The sequence below is a fragment of the Sceloporus undulatus genome, chromosome 2 (assembly GCF_019175285.1).
Source record: "Sceloporus undulatus isolate JIND9_A2432 ecotype Alabama chromosome 2, SceUnd_v1.1, whole genome shotgun sequence".
NCBI lineage: Eukaryota > Metazoa > Chordata > Lepidosauria > Squamata > Phrynosomatidae > Sceloporus > Sceloporus undulatus.
In genome coordinates, this window is record NC_056523.1 from 285,022,832 (window position 1) to 285,048,522 (window position 25,691).

Genomic DNA, 25,691 nt, shown 5'->3' on the forward strand with positions numbered 1-25,691 from the left:
ATACACTCATACTTACCCTATATAAGTCAGAAATCTAAAATTAGAAAATTCTTTTATAATATTTGACATATAGGAAAATTGCATAATACCAGTTGTGCATAAAATGTCTGAATAATATTGATACTCTGTTTTTTAAATATTTCCCGACATAACTTGGTTGTTTTTTTTTAATGGATTGTTCTATATTAGGTCAGCAATAGAGTTCAGCAAAGGAGGAGATATCCAATGTATAGTGAACATCATCAAACAGAAGTTGTGTTGTTCCCAAGAGAATATGAATGACTATTTCGCTGTGTAAATTTACAGCGCTTTATAAATAAAGGTTAATAATAATAATAATAATAATAATAATAAATCGAACTATTTTCAATACAACTCATTTTATATTCTCAAAAGTGTTCTCTGTGTTCCAAAGTTCTGTAAAAGGGATACTAACATTCTGAATATACTTTGCTGGATAGAACCTCATCCTATAATTTAATACAATCCATAATTTTTATGCATCAGAATTCATTACCCCCACATTCATTTCACATTCATCCAGGCTTGAAATCAATTACTTCCAGTACTAGGCATTCATTTCCATGCTGCTATTAACATGTTTCATATAATGTTATAATGCTTAGTTTCCTTCAATGACGTATTTAAATGCTGATCTGTTGGATCTCACACCCTCTGAGAATGCCTGGAAATGTGAGAGAAAGACTAGTAAAAAGCTGCTTTAGGACATGCCTTTAGATTCTTCTCTCTGGTATTTTTCTCCACACCCACCTTGCTGATTGAAGAGCCCCCCTCCCACACACACACACTTTCTTAAATTTTGTGTTTATATATGTCATTACAAATACCCATAATGCTCATGAAAAATTCAGCAGCCACAGTAACTGCTTACCAAAACCTTTCTTTCCCAAAGATGATTGCCTCGTTATTGTAGCTTCTCCCTCCCTTCCGCTTTCTCTTTCCGCAAATAAAATGCATGTTTATTTTGAGTAGGATATATACATACATAGATATTCTCTCACACACATACACATATGATGGATCTGGTTTGAAAGCAGCCATCACTATCCTGGTGGGCCTCCTCCCACGTTATGGAGTGCATATCTTATCATCTAGAGCTAACAGGCACTGCCTTTGCTGCCAAGGGAATGACAGTTGTAATCCACTATTTCTAAAGAGAACAAGGTAGAGGAATATATAAAGAGCTTGTGATGAAATTAAAGCAGTTTTTACAACTGTATTCCTAATACTTGTCTGTAATAATTTTCTCAAGCTAGTCTCTGGTATACTCATGTAAGTATCCTACTTTACAAAGGAATGTCCTCTGTTTGAAGGTGTCCTTGGAAGGGCTGTCAAATCCAAGTTGGATTTCAAGATAAAGGACTCCAGGAAGAGTGAGCATGGCCCTTGTCTATTAGTTGTCAGCATCTGGACAGCAGGCTAAGGCTGCATCTGCACTGCAGAAATAAAGCATTTTGACACCACTTTAACTGCTATCATGTGGAAGCTTAAGGTTTGTAGTTTATTGTGGTACTCTGACAAAGCTCTAAATATCTCACAAAACTATAAATCCCAGAATTCCATAGCATTGAACCATGGCAGTTAAAGGGGTGTCAAACTGCAATGCAGTTTGGAAGATGAACTGGATTTCCATTAAGTTTATGCTATTTTCAAATTTGCGCCTAAAGATATAAATTAGCATACACAAATATTTGTCCTCTTTTGTCTTATTGGTGGATTGGTGCATTTGTTCTTTTTTATGATGTAACAATCACCATCAAGTATGAGTCTCTCTGTGTGTGTGTGTGTGTGCATGTGCTAGTTTTTCAAATTATACTTGAAGCAGCTTATGAGAATGAGAACGAAATCATCCCAATATGGGTACAACAAAAATAATAATTATATCAAAACCAAAAAAAAAAATTCATAATACAATATTTATATCCACATTGGCAAATTCATTACAGCTAACACTTCTCAACCCCCCATGCACCATTTCATAAATAAGAACAATAATCAAAATAAGTAAATAAATAAATCAACAAGTAAATCATTTTATGAACTTACTCCATTCCCTAGTATATCAGTAGGAATTTGATATCAGTATTCCAGTGTTACAACCTAAAACAATTAAGTTCAGAATATTGTATTACATTACGTTTGAACAGTGTCACAGAAACTAGAGCTGCATTGATCTCACTCATAGCCACCAGCAATTTTAGTGCAAGATCCATCAAACAGCATTGTTGTTTAGGCATCTCAGCAAAAAGAGCTTTAGTCATTCAGGCCAGCTGGAGGTGGGCCAAACTGGAAAGCATCTTGAATTCACCAGCAAGCTGAAGCAAAGTTTTTTGTGGGTTTTTCGGGCTATGGGGCCACAAAACCCACCAAAAACTATGGATGCCGGCCACGAAAGCCTTTGACTTCACATTAAGCAAAGTTACTGAGAAGGAAGTCAATTTTTCCCACTACCTTAAATAAGAGATTAATTGCCTTAAAACAAAATATTTTGGATTCTTTGCAGTCCACTGTATTGATACACTGTTTGAAATCCAGAGTCTGAAACAGGACTGGACAGTTGTGAGAAAATATCTTCTGATGAAAACTATAGATGGAGATTAATTATCCAGTCCACTTTGCAGTGGTTCAGTAAATAAAAAAGCCCAAGTTTTGTTTTGTTTTTGGGGGAAAAATCCATAGATTGCCTGCATTATCTCTGATGCTGATTGAGAAACAATAAAGGGAGAATAATGAAAAGCTGTTGCAAGGACCCCTCCCCCCCTTTTAGACACACACAGCTACTATTTATTTCTTTTGGGGAATTATATTGTGTACAGGATGTGGATTAACAAATGGTCTGATCTGGCTAACTGGCTATTAAATGGCATTCAGGACAGCAATGTAAAATTAATGATAATGATAATAAAAAAAACCCAGGGTTATGGATGTTATGGAAATCATATTGCAATCAAAGATCCGCATTTAAAAAAAGAAACTGTATGAAAATCACCAAAGCCTTCTTCATTTTAGGAGCCATTCCTCCTGACTGTATTGTGGGGTTTGTTTGTTTTTTGTTTGTTTGTTTGTTTGCTTGTTTCCTCTGAGAGAAGAGAATGAGTGGCTTTTCAAGGCATATGTGGTTTGTAGGCAATTTCATATATTTATATTCTGCAGTAGGAAATTTCTAAATAATGTGGCTGGTTCTGCATTACGTAGTGAGTTTGCTCAGCAGTGAAAGCTCAAGCTCATTAATGCTTTTGGGGGACTGGGGCTGTCACTAATGCAGCCTAGTTTCCTCATATATATAAAGAGATATTTCCAGAATGTGGTTTTGGATGTGTTTTTTTAGGGGGGGACATTTTTTATTTTTTGCTATTTCTATATTTCGTCTAGTATTCATCTTCAACGTTCTTCTGATTTCTTTTTTCCCCCTCCTTCATGCCTTCTCTCCCTCTCCCAGAATGCTCTGGGCCATTGGGAATTGAAGGAGGGATCATTTCAAACCAACAGATAACTGCATCATCTACCCATCGTGCTCTTTTTGGGCTCCAGAAATGGTATCCCTACTATGCGCGACTAAACAAGAAGGGTCTTGTAAATGCTTGGACTGCAGCAGAAAACGACAGATGGCCATGGATTCAGGTAACAGATGGTGCTGCGTGAGGGTGGGTGGTAAGAACTCTCCTAGCCTGTGTTGCCAAAATCATTTAAGTAACTGATGAAGACAAATGGTAAAATAATATTATCATTCTTATTTGCAACCTTAACTGAGCTCAGACTTAGAAGAAGGTGCTTTCAAGTGTTACTAAGTTCCCCCTTATCAAAAAGCATGAACACAAATGTTTTCTAAACATGAGTAATAGTTCACAATGATGTGTAATAATAATTTTTAAATGCCCTTTTAATTCAAATGCTTATGGCATGCATGTACTTAGCAGGACAACTTGTTGTATACAAAGCTTGCTTGGATTGGTCAGCTCTCCTTGACTGTCCAGCCCTCCCGGTCTCCAAGACTATCAGAGCAGTAGTGTAAACACGGCTCTTTTTTCCATACCCCAGGTGTCCCAGATGCCTGCAGCTTGCTCCGCCTTTCACTTACACCTTTCCGGTGAGGCACCGCCTCACCTCATCATCGGGACTGCGTTAAGTCACTTCTTTCCACAAATCCTGGTGAATGGATTTTCTTCTACCGTACTTGTACATCACCGCTCTTGCTGCTTTCATAGGGTCACGGCATATGGTGGGGATGTGGCCACAGCCGTTTTTGAGCTCCCCCCACCATATGCGGTAACCACAGATTCTCCAGTCCAGCTCGGAAGTTTTAGCACCAGCCCTATAAGATGATACCCGGCGTATAAGACGACCCCCGACTTTTGAGAAGATTTTCCTGGGTTAAAAAGTAGTCTTATACGCCAGAAAATACAGTAATTCAACTGGAATTAGGAAAATACAGTATAACTTTTTAAAATACAACATCCGTCGTTGCACTGCAATCTTCTTATTCCTGAAACTTTGTATTTATTAGACAGTGTATTCACTCAACAATGAAAACAGTATCAATGGAAGGAGGATCAGGTTTGCTTCTCATTTAAGCAGCTGGGTAGACAATTCTGTAAATACACTTTTCCTTGTAATTCAGCAAATAATAAGGACCAGAGACTTTTTAAAATTGAAAGTCTGTAATTATGGATAGGGAACAATAATCTCCAATGCAGCCAGACCTTCACAGTTCTTCAATAGCTGGTCCTCAGCTGTCCTCAACAGGCAAAAGTCTATTTAAAGCACAGCAGGCACTCAGCAGGCTACAGAACTGTTGAAAGCAATGATTAACCAGCAACAGCTTTAGGCTGTAATCCTATAACCTGTAATATCCGCAAGAGCTTGGGAAAGTTAATTTTTATTTTAAATAGATTTTCCAAAAATACCCAGGTAGTATGGCAGCTGATGAAGGCAGCTATGAGGTCTTCTGAGTTTTACTCCCAAAAGTCACTTTTCTCTGCTCTCATGCACAGTTACCTAGGAACAGGTTCCATTGTACTCACTGAGATTGCTTCTGATGAGCATATATAAGATTTTACTGTTTGGTCCAAAACACACTGTATAAAATAACCCAGTGAGACCTCTTTAACTGCTCAGTGCTAAGGAATTCTGGGAACTGGAGTGTAGAGATAACCCTGGTGGCGCAGTGGTTAAATGCCTGTACTGCAGCCATTCACTCAAAACCACAAGGTTGCGAGTTCAAGACCAGCAAAAGGGCCCAAGCTCAACTCAGGCTTGCATCCTTCTGAGGTCGCTAAAATGAGTACCCAGACTGTTGAGGGCAAATTAGCTTACTTGCTAATTAGCTTACTTGCTGTTCACCGCTATGATCTTTGGAATAGCGGTATATAAATAAAAAAACAAAAAAAATTTAGCTTTCTCTGTCAGAGAGCTCTACAATTCCCAGGATTCCCTAGCACTGAGCCAGGGCAGTTAAAGCGGTCTCAGACTGGATTATTTCTGCAATATGTTTTGGACTTTAGTTTCATTCGATAGTTATGTGTATGTGAAACAAAATGACTACGCAGAGTTCCTTACATATTACTTTAATTTACACATCTCTGCAACTGAAGCACTGCCAGATCAGGATGGGTAATAATTACATTTTTTAAAATGAGAACTTGCCAAATTTTCCAAACTTTTTCTACCATGATTTCCATGGAAGGAACTTGATATTTTTTTTAAAAAGAAAAAGAATGTGGGTGAAAGTGAACCTGCCAAATTCGCCCAAGGATTTGAGTTCTTAAATCATCAAAATCTTGTTTTGAATTCCTGTTCATCCAGCCAAATGTGTGATAGTGATTCTGAGTTGTCACTTTTCTTTCTACATGGGAGGTAATATGACATTATCCATATTTGTTTGTTTGTTTGTTTGTTTGTTTGTTTTATTTCATGCTGCCTCGGATTGTTCTGGGATTCTTTGGAAGTTTTTAAACATTACCTGGATGGCATCTCTAGGGAGTGTTTTGATTTTGTCTTCCTGCATGGCAGATGGTCAGCCTAGATGGCCCTTGTGGTCTCTTCCAGCTCTATGATTCTATGATTTATATGCCACCTTTTCCCCAGAATTGGACCCAAGGTGGCTTCCAAAGAGATTCAGTTAAAATGCCTTAATAATATTTTAAACACAATTAAAATAATATCTATTATATAATATAAAATCTTTTAAGAGCCACACAAAAGATTAATATAAAATGATAAAAGATTAATCAATAAATAAAGTACAATAAAATACCCCATGCTTACCTATTAAAGGCCTACTAAAACAAAAAGGGCTTTGCCTGTCAGTGAAAGGAAAGCCGGCGGGGGGGGGGGGGGGGCAGCCCAGCTTCCCTTGGAAAGGTATTCCAGAAAGTGGGAGCAGCCACTGGGAAGGCTCTGTTTTGTAGCCTCACCAAGTGAGACTGTGATGATGGAAAGACCAAGCTAAAGCCTGCCCCTGAAGATCTTAGCATTCTGGCAGGTTCATATGGGCAGACAGGGTCTTTCATATAGTCTATAGCTCATGATCAACATTTTGATTTATGCCCACAAACAAAGCAGTAGCCAGTGAATCTGTTTTAACAAGGGAATCATATGTTCCATATAATTGACCCTAGTCAGCATTTTGGACCCACTGAAGTTTCTGAACAGTTTGTAAAGGTAACCCCACATAGAGTATTCTACAGTAGTTCATATGGATTGGAATCAAGGCCTGTATCACCACAGTCAAATCTGACATCTCAAGGAATGTGCATAGCTAGAGCACAGGTTTTATCTGTGCAAATGACAGGGCTGAAATTTGGCATCCAGGACCAGAGATCATCCCAGGAAAACACCCAAGCAGTCAGCCTGAGATTTCAGGGGGAGTGTAACATGTCCAGCACAGGAAGAGTACCTATTTCCTGAGCTGCCTTTGGACTGATCAGGAGCACCTCTGCCTTGTCTGGATTAGGTTTCAGTTTGTTTCCCTCATCCGATCCATTACTGACAACAGAGATTGGTTCAGTACTGAGACTGCTTCCTTGGAACTGGGAGGAAACAAGAGATGCAGCTGAGTATCATCAGGATACTGCTGACATTGCACCCCCAAACTCCTGATTACCTCTTTTGGCAGTTTTATGTAGATGTTAAACAGCATGAGGACAAAACAGAATCCTTTTTGACCCACAAGCCAACAGCCAGGGAGCCTACCAGGAGTCCCCCAGCACTATCTTCAGAGTTCACCCCTCCAAGAAAGACTAGGGAATTACTACATAACAGTGCCCCTAAATCCTATCTCAGAGAGGTGGCCCAAAAGGATACCATGGCCAATGGCATTGAAAGCCACCAAGAGATCCAATGGAACCAACAAGGACACACTCCCTCTGTCCAGTTCCCTGTGAAAGTCATCCACCATGGTCTGTCTCCATCACATAACCAGGCATGAAGCCAGAATGAAATGGATTTTGATAATCTGTTTCATCTAGAAACCCCTGGAGCTGGGAGGCTGCCCCACACTCCAGAACCTTGCTCAAGATAATCCATCTCTTCCAGACCCCACCCAACTCTAGTCTCTCTAGTGGGACTAAGTTGAATTTAGCTACTTTGGATGATTGAAAAATGCAGTGAATCATAATAACTAATGAAAATTTGTAGATACCTTTATCAATTCATTGAAAAGAATATGAAAGCTTTTTAAAATAAAAAGTGGGAGAGAGCAAAAATAGAAGATATGTCCTTTTTTGCTGCTGTTGGAAGAAAACATTTGGGAGCAACATAATTTTAATCCTTGGGAGAAAAAAACTGTGAATAAAAACTGTTCCTGCAGAATGCAAATTTATCTGACATTTGATGAACCTTTAAATTGTAGCTTATTTCAGTATTATAACTTCAGATATAATTTCTAAAAGAAAATTCATTGTAATGGGCAATGTTCCCAGCGAATATAATTGCAAGTAGACCTCTAGATATTTTTCTTGTGTGATCCATTAGTATTATCCATTACTATGTGCATTTGTTCCTCTTCATCTGTTGCATGTTAAATGAAAGATTCAGGCACTTTTTAAAGAAGTCCTTTATAATGTGTTGTTTTCACCATATTCTTTAAGGTGCATGACATACGGCAACCAATAAATAAGAAGTTGCTTTTTCATGTCTTCTTCTGAACCAAGTGAATACTGAAATTATTGCTCTGAATTTCCACTCACAGTATGTAATTACTGCTGGAACTACAATGCTTGTAATTGGCTTGCCATTTAAAGGGTCAGTGGTTATGGAATTAAAAGCAAATTAAAGGGAGACTTAGAAATATTTAACTTTAAAGCAGTCCTTATAGATTTACTCAGTTAATAAAATAGCATTCATGTTAAGCAGTTACTGCTTCATTAGGAACATTGAGGTGGTTATCACACTACTCAGTTGTTTGGTGTTGTTCCATTTGAAAACCACTTCTCCTGTACTTTGAAAGCTAGTGGAATAGCAATTTGCTCTTTCACACCATCAATGCATTTGTACTTCAGTGGTGTTAGTTACCATGTTTGCTTTTCACACTTGAAATATGATAATATACTTCACACCACCCTGTTGCTCTGTATGCAGCTCCAAGGTTGGTGTTTTAAAAAAAAGAAAAAGAAAAAGAAGCTGTATTTACACAATGACACAAATGTGGAGTTATATTCTGATGCTATAATGCAACACACATACCCAGTCCCTGACCATAAAAACATACAAAAAGTGAACAGTAAAATAGAACTACACTATTTACAATATTAAAACAATTCATACCTCACATTAAAAGATTAATGCAATTAAAATGATAAAAATATTTTTAAAAAAATCAGTTAAACACACCTCCAGCCCATTCTTTAAAAACTTTCTGTTTTCAAAGCATGTCTGAATAAAAAGGTTTTAGCCTGCTTAAAGAACATTAAAGATGTTCCCATCATGGGAAAGGAATTCCAGAATCTAGGGTCAGACACTGAGAAGGTCCCCACATGTGTCCCCATCAACCGTGCTTGCGATGGTGATGGGACTGAGAGAAGGGCCTCTCTTGAGGATGTCAGAGCCTGTACCAGCTCATACAAGGAGATTCCGTCTGCCAAATAGCCTGGATCCTGAGCCATGTATGGCTTTATAGGTCATAAGCAGCATTTTGGATCATGCCAAGAAACAAACTCCCAGCCAGTGGAGCTGTTTCAATAGAGATGGATTACTTGTCCCAGTTAACAGTCTGGCTGCACGTCTTTGGGCCAGCCGAAGTTTCCAAACACTCTTCAAAGGCAACCCCAAACAGAGGGCGTTACAGTAACCCAAAAGGGATGTAACTAAGAAATGAACCTGCATTGTCAGATATGACATCTTAAGGAATGGGCACAGTTGGCACACAAGCTTTAAATGTGCGAAATAACTCCTGGCCACTGCAGAAACCTGGGCCTCAAGGTTCAAAGCTGAGTTCAGGAGTACACTCAAACTGTAAACCTGTGTCTTAAGGGGCAGTGTAACCCAGTCTAAAACAGGTTATTCCTGTTATCTGTCTTCCTCTGTCTTGTCGGAATTAAGTTTCAATGTGTTTGCCCTATCCAGTCCATTACAGATGACAGAAACTGGTTTAGAACCAGGTGGAAACAAGTAGTAGAGTTTGGTTTCATATTGATGGCACCACACCCCAAAATTCTGGACAACCTTTCCCAGCATTTCATGTATATACATAGAATCATAGAATAATAGAGTTGGAAGAGACCGCAAGGGCCATCCAGTCCAACCCCCCTGCCATGCAGGAAATCACAATCAAAGCATCCCTGACAGATGGCCATCCAGCCTCTGTTTAAAAACCTCCAAGGAGGGAGACCCCACCACTTTCCGAGGGAGTGTGTTCCACTGTCAAACAGCCCTTACTGTCAGGAAGTTCTTTTTAATGCTGAGGTGGAATCTCTTTAGCTGTAGCTTGCATCCATTGTTCCAGGTCCTAGTCTCTGGAGCAGCAGAAAACAAGCTTGCTCCCTCTTCAATATGACATCCCTTCAAATATTTAAACAGGGCTATCATATCACCTCTTAACCTTCTCTTCTCCAGGCTAAACATCCCCAGCTCCCTAAGTCATTCCTCGTAGGGCATGGCTTCCAGACCCTTCACCATTTTAGTCGCTTTTTTTGGACATGCTCCAGTTTCTCCACATCCTTTTTGAATTGTGGTGCCCAGAACTAGACACAATATTCCAGGTGGGGCCTGACCATAGTGGCACTATTACTTCCCTTGATCTAGACACTATACTTTTATTGATGCAACCTAAAATTGCATTGGCCTTTTTAGCTGCTGTGTCGCACTGTTGACTAATATTCAACTTGTGGTCTACTTGGACTCCCAGATTCCTTTCACATGTAGTTTCATTCAGCCAAGTTCCGCCCATCCTATATCTGTGCATTTCATTTTTCCGCCCTAAGTGCAGTACCTTACATTTCTCCGTGTTGAATTTCATTTTGTTAGCTTTGGCCCAGCTTCCTAGTCTATTCAGGTCATCTTGAATTTTGATCCTGTCCTCTGGGGTATTAGCTACTCCTCCTAGTTTGCTGTCATCTGCAAATTTGATACATACGCCCCCAATTTTGTCTTCCAAGTCATTGATAAAGATGTTGAATAGCACTGGGCCCAGGACAGAGCTCTGTGGGACCCCACTGGTCACTTCTCTCCAGGATGAAAAGGAGCCATTGTTCAGCACCCTTTGGCTTTGGTCAGTCTACCAGTTACAAATCCATGTAACAGTTGCCTTGTCTAGTCCACATTTTACAAACTTGTTTGCAAGAATGCCATGGGGAACTTTGTCAAAGGGCTTACTGAAATCAAGATATACTATATCCACAGCATTCCCTTCATCTAACAAGCTGGTAATTTTATTAAAAACACTCAGGTTTGTCTGGCATGACTTCTTTCTCTGAAACCCATGTTGACTTTTTGTGATTATAGCATTGCTTTCTAGATGTTCACAGACTATCTGTTTAATGATCTGCTCTAGAATCTTTCCTGGTATAGATGTCAGACTAACTGGACGATAATTGCTGGGATCCTCTTTTTTTCAGTTTTTTAAGATGGGGACAACATTTGCCCTACTCCAGTCTGCTGGGCCTTCTCCTGTTCTCCAGGAGTTTTCAAAGATTATTGCCAATGGCTCCAATATTATATTATATACAGTATATACAGCACATGGGACAAAACAGAATCCTGAGAGATCCCACATACTAGTGGCCAGGAGGTCAAATAAGAGTTCCACAGCACTACATTCTGGGTTCACCCCTCTGGGAAGGAACAGAGCCTCTGTAAAATAGTACAGTCGGCCCTTCTTATACACAGATTTTTTATACACGGATTCAAGAATATACGGTTTGAAAATGTTCCCCAAAAGTATAAATTTCAAATATCAAACCTTGATTTTCCATTTTTTATAAGGGGCACCATTTTGCTATGTCATTATACTTAATGGGACTTGAGCATACACGGATTTTGTTATACACGGGGGATCTTGGAACCAAACCCCAGCGTATAACAAGGGTCCACTGTAGTTCCAAGTCCCATCAAAGCAAGACAGCTCAGAAGGTTACCATGATCAATAATATCGAATGCTGCTGAGAGGTTCAGCAGAACCAACAAGGACATGCTCCTTTTATCCAGTTTTGTGGCTGTCATTTACCAAGGTGGGCCTGAAATTAGATTGAAATGGATCTAGGTAATCCATTTCATCCAGAAATACCAGGAGCTGGGAAGCTACATTATACTCTAATACTTTGCCCAAAAATGGTAGGTTGGACACTGACTGATAATTATTCATGATTGAAGGATTCTGGGATGGCCTTTTCAACAAAGGCCTCAAGACTTCCTCCTTTAGACACGTTGGGATTCTGCCTTGCTGTAAGGAGCAATCAATACCCCCTCTGGCCTGTTCGATAAGCTAGGAAGGGCAAGGATCTAGCACACATGTGGTGTTTCTCACCTCCTTAAGGATCCTGTCCACAGCCTCAGACTGCACACATTGAAAAGTATTCAAAACACTGGAAACACAGAAGCCACCATTATACCCACTAGGACTGAATGCACATCTAAGTTGGAGGGCTTCCCAGTTATTTGATCTGCAAAGTGACATGCAGATTCTTCACAAGTAGCAGTTGAGTGGTCTGCCATTTCTACTTGAGGAGCAGACTTGAAACAGCTCTGCCTGCACTGCCACAAATAGGTTCTAGCCCATGTTTAATCAGACTCAGGAGCTTATTGCATGAACTTTAAAACCAGCTGAAGCCTCCTGGGCTTCAGATGGGACACGGGATGGAGGCAGAGATTATTTCATGGTAAATTGCCACCTAATCGCCAGCTGTCATCAGCCTGGGTCCAAGCCAGATCCCAGCAGCGCTCCACTAGCACTTTTTTGAAGTAAGAAGCTTTCCAGCATGTAAAAAGTGTTAGTGGAGCACGGCTGGGACCTGGGCAGATGGCAGCCAGTGATTAGGCAGCAATTTAGCATGTGATAATCCCTGCCTCCATCCCGTTCCCAGCTGCAGCCTGAGAGGCTTGAGCCGGTTTTAAAGTTCATGCTATGAGCTCCTCACTCTGAGTCTTCTAGTCTTCTGACAACATTGCTCTAGTTTCTGCCTCACTTGCTTCATCACTTTCAGCTCCTTGGAAAACCAGAAATATACCCATGAGTGGCAGTGCAGGTTTATGAAACCTGAACTGTACTCCTCATAAACCTGAAATATGCTCCTCAATCTCTCCCTGGCACCAAAACACAACTCTGTCTCCCTCTCCGTCTTCATCTTCCTCCTTTTCATATGAAGTAGCAGCAGTACATGATTGTAGGAGGTAGCCTTGTTCATTCTTCCTTTTCCATTTCATCTCCTTGATGTGTTGGGTAACAGCACAGGGAATAGCCTAGGGAACATGGGAAATATATTTTCCCAGTCTCATCAGTTTTTTTGCATGAAACTTCTTCTCCCATGATTCACATGGCTTCACAAACTTACATTCATTCTTCTGTTAACCAACTCAGGAGGAGGAGGAAGAGGAGGAAATGAAAACAGCCCTCCCTTCTCCTCTTTCTGTATGCCTTTTCTGCTGCTCCTGCTGTGTGTCAAGAAAGGGGTGGATTGTGTTTTGGGGACTAGTGTGGGACCCTTTGGGGAATAATGAAAGCTTGCAGGGATAAAGCGAGAGATTTTTTTTTAAATCTAACTTGAATCTTGAGCAAAGCCAGAACATAAGGAAGCCCACCTCTTGGTTGGATCAGGCTTTTGTGATGCTCCAAAGTTCATAGTGTCCCAGCTGAATTTAGCATGTACTTGTTGCATGCTGCAGGCATTGACATTTGTAGAACTCTTTCCACCCAGCTGGGAAAGGGAAATCCCCTTAGACTGTGAAAAGCCAAGGAGAAGGCTGCAAATGGAGCTTCCTTGCTGATGCTGTTTCCAAACATTCATATATAGACCAGGAAATCCAATCCTCCCTGAGGTTCCAGTGTCTGATCACATAAGGGTGCTTTCCTTTGACTCTGTGCGTATGTGTTGTATTGTTGTTTCTTGAGCTTAAGACGTTAAATGTCCTGATGGCAAGGAATCAGAGAATGGTGGAACATATTTTCCTACTTAGTGAGGGAAAAACTATTTTTGCATTGGCCAGAGGTGAAAACCATATCAGCTTCCAACACCTCTTATTTCTGGTTAATGCTCACATCTCTACAGACATATTATATCAAGTACATTAATTTTTCTGCTTAACATAATGATCTTGTTTAGGTTTTCCCTGGTGGAAAATTACAAATTTCATTTGGAAAGAGATGTTTAAAAATAATATTTATATGTAGTTATAAATAAATATCCTGAAATATATATGATTTCCTGATTAAATGAGGAAAGCAAATATGCATAACACATGAAGTTACAGTTTCTTCTGTTTCAGTGGCATAGCATAGCATAGCATAGCACAGTATAGCTTGCTTGTTCTATACTCATTTGGTGATTCAACCTACTTGCAACAGTGATGCATGTATTTGCTGAATTATTGATTGTAAAAAGATAGATTCAACATAATAAGAACAACTGTAAGCAGTTTTGCTGAGGAAAGTGATATATAACAACTGTTCGGAAAAGGCTCCTTTCTTTCTATTGCAAACAATAATCTTAGAAGCAAATATATCCTGATGGAGAAATTAACATATTGGACAGTATGACCGAGAAGGGATAGGCATGTCAGAGCAGATTCTGTATTATTTTTCTTTTGATAATTTCCCCCTGTTACCACAGAAATAAGCTATATTTCAATTTTAGATTAACTCTTCAGCAGGGAGACTGCTGCATCACAGTGACATGCATGTTGCTTCTTTAGATTGTGAGCATAGTTTATAATGATAAATGTTGGCCACTGTGGGGATTTTTGTAAATATGTTTTCTGTTTCAAAATGAGGCAAATGCTTGGCTTTTAGTATCTAAACTATGAAGTGCTTCATGGTGTTTATGTGACTGAGGACCAGAATAGGCGGCCCTTTGGAGCATGGCATTTAGACGAAGCACAAAATCCGAAGCTTCCCCGAAGCTACCCAGAGGTCGGGTGGCTGCCCACTCATCAGCAGCTTCAAAACGCTCTGATACATGTCGCACATCGCTGGAGTGTCTTGAAGCCGGCTTTGGTGGGCTGAAAAAGCCAACTTTTCCACTCCTTTTTCGGCCCACTTCAAGGCAGATTAGGGCCACAGCATGTGGTTGCTGTGTCCCCAATCCATGTTCAGAATAGAAGCTGCCCCTTCTTGCCGGTCTATTCTGACCCTAATATAGATTTTTGTAGCCAAAGCCAAACATGAACTGAATATAGAAGAGTCTTGTGGAATCTTAAAAATGAGCAGCTTTGACCCTACTATTTACATTTTTGTTTCAATTATGCATATTAAATTATATCCATATTAATATATGTCTGCCAAATTAGGACAAAGTTTCATGTGTTGGACAGACAGTCCATGAATCTGTGTGCCACATTACTTGAGATGCCAGAAGGCAATCAATTATGCTTACTGCTACAAACTAAGACAAATAACCTTTCTGAAATCTGTGAGTCTAAACTTATGGTACCTCATTACAAACACAAACATAAAATTATTGAAAGAAACCAATATGAATTACTGTATTACACAAAAATATATTAGAGATACTTCTACCACTTTTCTAATCATTACTCATATTAGAAACAGGTCTGAGGTATTTATACTAGTAGGCAACTCACCAATTAAGGTCAAAAGATCCCAGAATTACTTAGTTCATTAAACACCGGTAGAACATTTAGAAATCAAAGTATAAACATCACTGTCAGAATACATATTGGTTTTTGTTGCTTCAGCAGTTGCAACTTATTCTGGGCAGGAAGCTTATTTATTATGTTGAAATGTTTTCTATGCAGAAAATACGTAAATACAAAAATTTCACATGATTTTCCTCTTCACAATAATCCATGTATTGCTAATATTCTTCAAAAACTGCATAGTTTTCAATGACTTTCTTGAAGCATGGAGGAAAATGTTAACATTATCCATTCTTGCCCATGAGTTTATGAAAATGTACATTCCTAGTGATAAAACACAGAAATCAATACAGGAAAGCTGTACACTTGTTTATGAGTTTATATTTAGCCTTGGGGCTAAAGAATGCATTCCTGTTTAAGTAACACTTTCTAGTTTGGCTTTTCTTCTTCTTCTTTTTCTTTCCTTATAAAGGGAGAGAAGTAACTTTGTTATATATAGACCGGCTGGTAGGCAGAGTCAGAGCGCAGCATCCTGATGATGCACGCCCTGACTCCACCCCAAGGCACCATGATGCCGTGCACTGCTCCAGACTGTGCACGGCATCATGGCACACCTCCGGTTCTGCGTCGAGATGATGCAGTGCCGAAGGGGCACCATATAGCCATACCACTATTGCTATGGTGCCCTTTGGAGGGTACAAAAAGAAGCAGCTTTTTGTAACTCCTTTTTGCGCCCTCCAAATGCCAGATCGGAGCTGCAGTCCCGATCCAGGCAGCAAATGGGTGGCGCCCTACCACCCCTTAGGGGCGGTCTGTAGCACCTCTTAAATTCCATTGCTTGAGTAACTTGTTAACTTGGAAACAGCAGACATTCAAGCACCTGGATGTGACTTGCATCCATCAAGAGGTATTTCATAACAATAAAGGAAAAGGTGATACTCCCAATCTGATTCAAATCTAAAGAAAGGATCAAGCAAACCCCATGCATAAAACAATGCATGAAAGATATGAAGAGACTAAGATGCCCCACTACTGATATGCATCGCATTTGCACACTTGTCTCCCCATACCTGTGGCACAAGTGTTTCTCTGCCATCTATGTAGCTCAGCAGTCATGGGAAAGGTTTCTATTACTTACTTACTTACTTACTTATTTCATTTTTTATTATTAAAGTTTATTATTAAAAAACATTACAAATATATACAGCAATAAAGTAAAAAAACATAAAAAGGAAAAAAAACAATACATAAACAAAACAAACATTAAACATCAAATAAAATCCTTCCCTTCCTTTAAACTGAATATATATAATATATCTTATATATGACTTTCCTATAACTTACTACATCCTCTATTTATATACTTAAGTTCTATTAATTGACATCGTTGAGATCATCTCTATTTAGACTATTGTCTAGGACGGTTGTTTTTATGTATTCCATGATAAAATCTTTTTTTTTTTTTTACTAACAATTACCAGTATTTCTTTAACATCTTATTTCTCAGCATTATAGAACAAGGGCTGTACATCAACCTTATTTATCCTATATGTTCTTAATACCTGATGATTATACAGCGTACTTCTTTTCTTTCAAATAGATCACAACTGGATTCCATTGTTTTTCCTCTTGATTAATACATTCATTCTTAAGTAAATAAGTTAATTTGTCTGAAATCATCATGTCATATATTTTATCATACCATTCTTCCAAAGTGGGACTTTCCTTACATTTCCATTTCCTAGCAAAGACCATTCTTGCCGCCGCTATCAGATAGAATAATATTTTACCGTATTTGCTTTCCATTTTTCCATCTGTAATTATTCCCAACAAAAATAATAATGTATCTTTCTTTATTCTAATACTTAATATTTTTTTCTAATTCTATATGTATTTGTTTCCAGAATTTCTTTGCTTTTTCACAGTCCCACCACATGTGTCTAAAGGTTCCTACTTTTTCTTTACAGTTCCAACATTCCAATTTTCTGTCCTTGTTTATCTTACATAGTTTCTCCAGTGTCAGATACCACTTGTACTGCATTTTATAATAATTTTCCTTTATATCAGCACAGAGTGTATATTTGATTCTTTTGTTCCAATTCTTTTCCCAATCATCCAACATTATTGGTTTACCTATATCCTGTGCCCAGTTTATCATAAAATGTTTTATTGTTTCACTTTCCATCTCCAGATTTAATAATAATTTATACAATTTAGATATTTTATGATCCTCCTCATACAATATTACTTTCGCCAATTGTGTCTCTTCCTTTTCAATTTGTAATGTTTTGGAGTCTAAATTATATCTTGCAACCATTTGCATATATAAAAACCAATTACAATTAAAGCCCTCGTCTAATAATTCTTCCATTGTTTTCAGTTTAAATTGTCCTGATTCTAATTTTAGTAGATCTTCATATGATACCCAATAAATTTTTTTCATCTTTTCCCTCCTGAAAAAGGCCTCATTTATTGATGTCCACCTAGGAATTTTTTGTATGATATGAGGCTTATACTTTGTCCAAATTCTGAATAACGATTTCCTTATGAGATGGTTGTTGAAATTTTGATTTACTTTGACCTTATCATATATTAGATATCCGTGCCACCCATAAACATTATCAAATCCTTCCAAGTCTAATAGCTTATGATTTTTGATTTGCATCCATTCTACTATCCAATTAAGGCCACATGTGTTATAATATATTTTCAGATTTGGTAAGCCTAATCCTCCTCTTTCCTTTCTATCTTGTAATGTCTTCAATTTAACCCTTGGTTTTTTATTGTTCCAAATAAAGTTAGTTATGCCCTTTTCCCATGTTTTAAAGTGTTTGTCATTGATTATTGCTGTTATATTTTGAAACAGGAAAAGCATTTTGGGGGTTATATTCATCTGAATCGTCGATATCCTTCCTAACCATGAAATGTTTAAATTATTCCACTGTTGCAGATCTTTATTTATTTCTTTCCACTGTTTCTCATAGTTGTTTTTAAATAATTCTGAATTTTTCTTTGTAATTTGGATTCCTAAATACTTGATTTTTTCTTTTACCCCACAACCCGAATTTTTTTGAATTTCTTCTTTATCTTTTTTGTTTATATTTAGGGCCAAGATATTTGTTTTATCTTTATTAATTTTTAATCCAGCCAAATCTCCAAATTGTTTGATAATTTCCAGTGTTAGGGGTATAGATTCTTGGGGGTTGGACAATGTCAAAACCAGGTCATCTGCATATGCTTTTAATTTAAATTCTGAATTTTTAATTTTTATGCCTGTGATTTCTCTAGTTTTTCTAATCTTGTTATTTAATATCTCTATCGCTGTAATGAATAATAATGGAGAATGTGAGCATCCCTGTCTAGTTTCTTTTTCGATTTTAACTGTTTGGGTTTTTTGTCTGTTAATCAATATTTTAGTGTTCTGATCTTGGTATATCGCTTGTGTCCATTTTACAAAATTTTCTCCTAATTTCATCTCTTTCAGGACTCTAATCATATAATTCCAATTTAAATTGTCGAATGCTTTTTCAGCATCTAGGAGTATCAATACTGTTTGTCTTTCTTTTCTTTTTTCAAAATATTCAATGATGTCTATTATGTTTCTAATATTATCCTTAATTTGTCTCTTAGGTAAGAAGCCTGATTGATTCTGATTAATCCAATTACATAGTATTTTTTTAAACCTTTCCGCTTATATTTCTGTAAAAAATTTAGAGTCCGAATTAAGGAGAGAGATTGGTCTATAATTTTTAACATCTTCTAGGTCTTTTTCTTGTTTGGGGATAAGCGTTATATATGACATTTTCCACGAGTCTGGGATTCCCTTTTGTAAAATCTCATTCATGACTGTTTGAAGTGGTCCTACAAATTTTTCTCCTAATTTTTGATAGTAAATTGCCGATATTCCGTCCGGTCCTGGTGATTTCCCTTTTTTCATCCTATTTATCACGTCTATAATTTTCTTCACTGTTATCTTTTTATTTAAACCTTCTTCCTCTTCTTCCCTAATCTGGTTTATTCTCTCTTCCTTTAAAAATCTATCTATGTCTTCTTTCTTTACTACCTTTGTTGAAAATAGTTTTTCATAATAGTTGAAACACTTTTTAAATCTGATTTTGTTCTACATGCAGTTTCCCACCCTCCTTAATTTTCCAGATTGTGTTTTATTCTTTTTTCTTTCTTAATTTCCAGGATAACCACTTTCCAGGTTTATTTCCAAATTCAAAATATTTCTATTTTGCAAATCTTATTTTAGTTTCCATTTCCTCTACCATAATTAATGAAATTTGTTTCTGGAGTCTGGCTATTTCATCTATTATCATTTTATTACTTGGGGTCGTTCTTAAGTACCTTCTCTTTTTTCTTTATTTCCTGTATGACATTTTCCATTTTGGCTCCTTTTTTCTTCCTTCTTTCACTATTTTTCTGAATAAAAAAACCCCTCATATATGCTTTGGATGCATCCCACACCGTTTTTGTTTCTACCTCATTATTTAAATTTGTTTTGAAAAACCATTCCAAATTATCCTTTGCCTGCTTTAATATATTTTCATCTTTTAGCAAGTTTTCGTTCAGTCTCCAGTTAAAGTCCTTATGTCCCCCTCTCACTTCCATACTTATAGGGCAAAGATCTGAGATTATTTTGGGGAGGATATCTACTTTACTAATTCTGGGAGCTAGTGTTGGTGTAATGAAAAACATATCAATCCTTGACCATGATTTGTGATATTCCGAATAGAAGGTAAAGTCTTTTTGTGTTCCCGGTTTTTCTCTCCATATATCCATCAAGGTCAGGGTATTTTTCAAATCAAAAAATGTTTTGGGTAATTTATCTTGATTTTTTTGTTGGTTTATTTGTTCTTCTGTCCACCTGAGGGTCTACTACCCCATTCCAATCCCCGAGCATGGTCACATTTTCATAGTAAAATTCTTCTATTCTTTTTTAAGATTCTAGAAAAAAAATTCTTTATTTTCTGTTGGTGCATATACTCTTATCAGTAAAAATTTTTCCTGTTGACAATTTAATTCTAGCCCTATATACTGTCCCTTTTGGTCCTTAAATAATTCTTTAGCTTTTATCTTTTCACTAACATACACAACAACCCCTCTTTTTATTTTATCCCCACTTGCTATATATTCTTTACCTAATTTGTTACAAATTAAATATTTCTCATCACCCTTTTTAATCTTGGTTTCCTGTAGGCAGGTTATGTCAGTTCTTAATTTAGACAAATAATGATTTACTTTTTTCTTTTCTGCAGACTATTAAGTCCTCTTACATTCCACGAGATTAATTTAATCTTACTATCCATCATCTACTCCATCTTCTCCTGAGCTTAAAATGTCTGCTTCTGGGTCTTTTCCCTCTCCCATTGGTAAATTTGTCATTAGGACAGCATTATCTCTCTTCTTTTCCTCTTCTTCTTCCTGTTCCTTGTCCTTTATAAGGTCTTCTAGAAACTCTTTTGCCTCCATCAATGTCATGATCCTTACTCTTTTTTGCTTATATCTAAACGAGATCCCTTCTGGGGTCACCCATTTATATCTAATGTCGTTTTATCTCAGGACCTTTGTCAATGAGACATAGTCTTTCCGTTTTCTCAATATTGTGCCAGGGACATCCTTCAATATTTGAAGTTCCACATCGTCAACCACCAGTTTCGCTTCAAAATGCCTTTGTAATACTGTTTCCTTCATTTGGGTCCTTACAAAATATATCACAATGTCCCTGGGCAGTTTTTTCTGTTTTGCCACCCAAGAGTTCACTCGAAACACCTTATCCAGTTCTGTCTCCATCGATTCTTTGTCCTTTCCAATAAATTCCGCCAGAATTTCTGTCATGTTTTAAAAAAAAAATTCGTTTTCCATTTCAGGTAGTCCTCGAATTTTTAAACATCTCTCTCTCATTTTCTGTTCCCAAATATTTATTTCCTCTTGCAGTTCTTTCCTCTTCTCAATTTCTTCTTTCAATTTGTCTTCCAATTCTTGATTTTTTTCTCTCCATCACTTTCACTTTTGTTTTAACTTGTCTAACATCTGACATAATTGATTTGATTGCTTGATTAATCTCACCAATTTCGGTTTTTATTCCTTGCCTTATTTCTGTCTTCATCCTTTCCATATCCTATTTTAAGTCTTCCTTGTCTCTCTTCATGTCCATTCTCAAATCTTCTTTATCTCTTTTCATATCTTGCCTCATTTGTCTCATTTCCTCCAGCAGTAATGTACTTGTATCTTGAGTTTATGGAAGCTCCAAAGATGGTCTTCTTTGTATTTGGAGCTGTTGTTGTTGTTGTAGTTTCTGTTGTTGCTGCCTTGTTACTGTAGACATCTTCTTTTGAGGGTTTATTGTAGTCAGCAGACACTTTAAGGTTTTTTACAACTTATTTCCCTGTCACTTCCTATATTTCAGTATTTGATTCTGCCTTATTTATTTCTTGTATTAGCGCCCTCCCTCCAGCAGGAGTCGCTGTCCAAAACAGTCACCCTTTTCTCTGATCTCTGCGTTGCTTCTTTAATCTACTCTTTGTCTTTCCCTTGTCCTCTTCCTTATACACTTTAAAGGGCTAGGTCTTTGCAATAGGTGTAATGGAGAATGTGAGGAAAGGGAAACGGATTCAAAATATTCAATAGCAACAGTCCTCTTCCGCCCACACTTAGTAAGAGCTTTAACCTTTTAAATCCTCCTTCCCCCTTCGCTATAAATAAATTGACTGCCTAATCTATTTTTCCCTTTTTTTCCCTTCCCTTTCCCCAGATTGTTATTTCCCAGTTATTTTCAAGCCTCCTTTTCTTCAGTTTTGACTACCCCCCGCCCTTCGCAAATTACCAATCTCTTTGTTTTTATCGCCCCTCAGTTTCCTTCCTCGCCCCCACCCTGCACCCACAGTCTCTCTCTCTCTCTCTCTCTCTCTCTCTCTCTCCTTTTTGATCTTCACTTGGCTTTCCTCTGCGCCTCCGGCTGCCTTCTGCAACTTCGGATTTGGTCTCACCATCTCTTTTGGGCTTCTCCTTTTCTTACTTTCTTTGCCAGTCCTCTGTTCCACTTTTCTCCTACTTTCCTTCACGATCTCCAGTCCCCTTTTCTTATCTCTTCTGGGCCTTGCTGTTCTCCATTTGCTCCTTCTCCACTCCTTTCCACTCGATTTCTCTCTATACTTTGGCTGTCCTCCACGTTGTGTGCTCTGATCCTCTCCTCTAGCCGACTTATCCCCTCTCCGCACCCTCAGTCCTTCCAAATCCTCCACGTCCTCTGGTCTGCAGTCCTGAAACTACTCCTCACATTTCAGTCCGTTTTCTTCAATTTCTCCAGTCTCTGATCTCTCCTCTCTTCTCCTGTTAATCTTCTCCACTCTCCACTATCCCTCTATCCTCTGTCCTCCACGTTTCCCGCAAGTCCTCTAATCTGCTTATTGCTGCGTTTTCGGTAAGCTTCTGTTTTTATGCTTTACCCAGTTTCTGAATATAATATAAATGAATATAATTTTCTTGTCTGTGCAGTCCTTTAAACCTTTTAAATCTCACCTTGCTCTGTCTGCTATCTCTCAATGTCTCTTCCTTACTTTCTTTCCACTCCTATTTTGAATCTATCAAAAGAGTCTATCTTTCTAGTATCTTGTTACTGTACTTTTAATGCAAATGTAAATTCGAGAAATAAACAATGTATCAGTTGACAAAGTCCAGTCTGGTAATTTCAAAGATGAAAGTAAATGCTTCAGTTTAAAGGTTTTCACGATTACCGTGGATTGCAGTTCATCTATAGTTGGCTGCGCCTGTGGGCTCTATGGCGGCTATGGCGTGGTTGCGATTATCCTTCGGTCACCTCCACTTCTTTAGGCAATCGAGCTGTTTATCTTGCCTTAGAGGTGAGAATCAGACCCCTGTAGGACTCGTCCGCGTTTCCCCTCCACGGGGATGCAGAAATTGGCTGTCTCTGATGCTCTCTGGCAGACCAAACCACGCCATGCAGGCAAGACCTTAGCAGGACGTTAAAAGTTTGCTCTCAACAGCGCCATCACCAACCGGAAGCTCACTTACTTACTTACTTATTTCATGTATGTGCTGCCTTTCTCCTGGAGTAGTTCACAAGGTTGATCACAAAAAGAATAAACTATAAACTGACAATAACATTTTTCAACATATTAAAAATCATCACACTAAAATGCTAGGTTACAGTGGTGCCTCGGGTTACGAAAATAATTCGTTCCGCGGCACCGTTCGTAACCCGAAAAGCCTTCGTAAGCTGAAAACCCATAGGCGCTAATGGGGAAAAAAGCCGCGGCTCTGCCGCGGCTCCATTTAAAACAGCGCCGGAGTTTTTTCGTAACCCGAAAAAAACTTTCGTAACCCGAAACAATAAATCCCTATGGGATTTATTCGTATCCTGAAAAATTCGTAACCTGGGTATTTCGTATCCCGAGGTACCACTGTATAATCAACATAAAATGATTATATCCTTAGCTACCTAACTTCTGTCCACCAGTTTTAAATATTTTTAATCTGTATTTTTATTGCTATTGTTTTTGTTTATGGGGGGTTTAGGGGATTATGTAGGGCTGGCTTTGTTTTATAATTTGTATTCTGTGTATTTTGTATATTTCTGTGTTGTATTGAAATGTATTGTAACCCGCCTCAATCCATAGGGAAAGGTGGGATATAAGTAAATTATTATTATTATTATTATTATTATTATTATTATTATTATTATTATTAAAAGGCATACAAAAGTTAAAAATAAAGCATGCATCTGCATACCAACACCCATAAGAAGCAGTTATATATTCAAAGCCATTTTTTAAAAGCAGTTCTGGGCTACAAGAGGAGAGTTATATATGTGTGTGTGTGTGTGCGTGTGTATTGATGGAGGTGTTCATCAACCTTCTCTTTTCCAGTTTTCTTTTAAGTTTATCGCACAGCCCCTGGGGACATGATGGTGGTAGAATGAAAGGGGGCGGGATGGGAACAGAATGGGGCAAGGAACACATTTTACCGCACACCGGAATGCCACCAGATGTTCCCATTCCGTCCCTGATCCGTCCCTCAGGAGGCGATTTTCAGGACAGCTTCTAACACTTCCTGAAAATTGCCTCCTCTGGGATGGATCAGGAATGGAATGGGAACATCCGGCAGCATCGGCAGCGTTCCGGCATCCAGTAAAATGCATCCCTTGCCCTATTCTGTTCCTATCCCGCCCCCATTTGTTCCACCCCCATCATGCCCCTGGGGGCTGTGTGATAAACCTAAACAGAAGTCCTCTGAAACTGCTTTGAGATTCCTGGAGCTTAAAAGAAAAAAGAGACAGTGTGTTCTTTTTTTTCTGCCCCAGGTCACTAACCATGTGGTGAAGTAATTTTATGGTCACATACTAATGGAATAGAGCATTAAGACATTTCATTTTGACAATTATATTGACAAGCTGGAACATGTCCAGGAGAGGGTGACTAAAACGTCAAAAGGTCTCAAAACCAACCTGTGACAAATGAATGGCTTAGAGATCTTAATACATTTAGTTTTAAAAAGATAAGATGAGAAATGACAAAAAAGTCATCTTTAAATGCCTGAAAGGACTTAGAAGATGTAGCGAGCTTGTTTTGTGCTGTTCCAGAGACTAGAATGAGAACTAATGATTTCATATGGCAAGAAAGGAGATTCTATGTTTGGAAGTACTTCTTTACCCTAAGATTTGCTGGACAACAAAATAGGCTGTCTTGGAGGGTGGTGCAGTCTCTCTCTTTGGTGTTATTTAAACAGTGGTTGGATGAGCATCTTTCAGGAGTGCTTTAGTTGTGTATTCATGTATGGTATTCATGTATGGACTCGATGACCCCTGTGGCTCCTATCATCTCTTCCTCCCTATACTTTTTCATAGGAGACTGCAGCCAGGGTGGAAAATAAGCATGATTAACTTCATGTGTAGTTTGAGTCAAAGCTCTGAATAATGTTGGTCAGGGCATCTGCACTGTGATATTTTTACCCAGTAGGTGATGAAGACAAAAAAATAATAATCCTAATTACAATGCCAGCCTTCCTCTTGAGACTCATCAAATTTTCTTCTTCCCTGTGCTTTACTCTATATAACATGTTCCCAAACAAAATGCTTTCAATTTTTAATGAGATGTATTGTCTAACATTCTCTACTGAGCAAAGGAAAAATACAGATTTTGTTTTTTATGCCTTTAATTCACTTTGGATAAGGCTCATAAATTGTCAAGTGGTTTTTGTTTTGTTGTTCTGTTTTTCTTTTCATTCTTTTTTTAATTTTTGCAGCAGTAGTCTAAATATTCTTAACTTTTGTTTTGACAGTTGTGATAACAAGAAAGGATATAAGAGAGGCTGAATGTGGAATTGGCTATTCATGTTCATGTTCATGTTCATGTTCATGTTCATGTGTGGGACAGTTTGTTTATTCCTCCAAAAGGCAAGTAGAG

The 25,691-nt window shown here is 38.1% G+C and overlaps 1 protein-coding gene across 1 annotated transcript in view; it reads left to right on the plus strand.

Annotated features, from left to right (window-relative positions):
* Positions 1 to 25,691, plus strand: part of EDIL3 (EGF like repeats and discoidin domains 3) — a 361,850-nt gene that overhangs the window by 236,813 nt on the left and 99,346 nt on the right. The window contains exon 6 of the mRNA XM_042449742.1: positions 3,461 to 3,642. Coding sequence (XP_042305676.1) covers positions 3,461 to 3,642 — 182 coding nt within the window. The remainder of the gene's footprint in view (positions 1 to 3,460; positions 3,643 to 25,691) is intronic.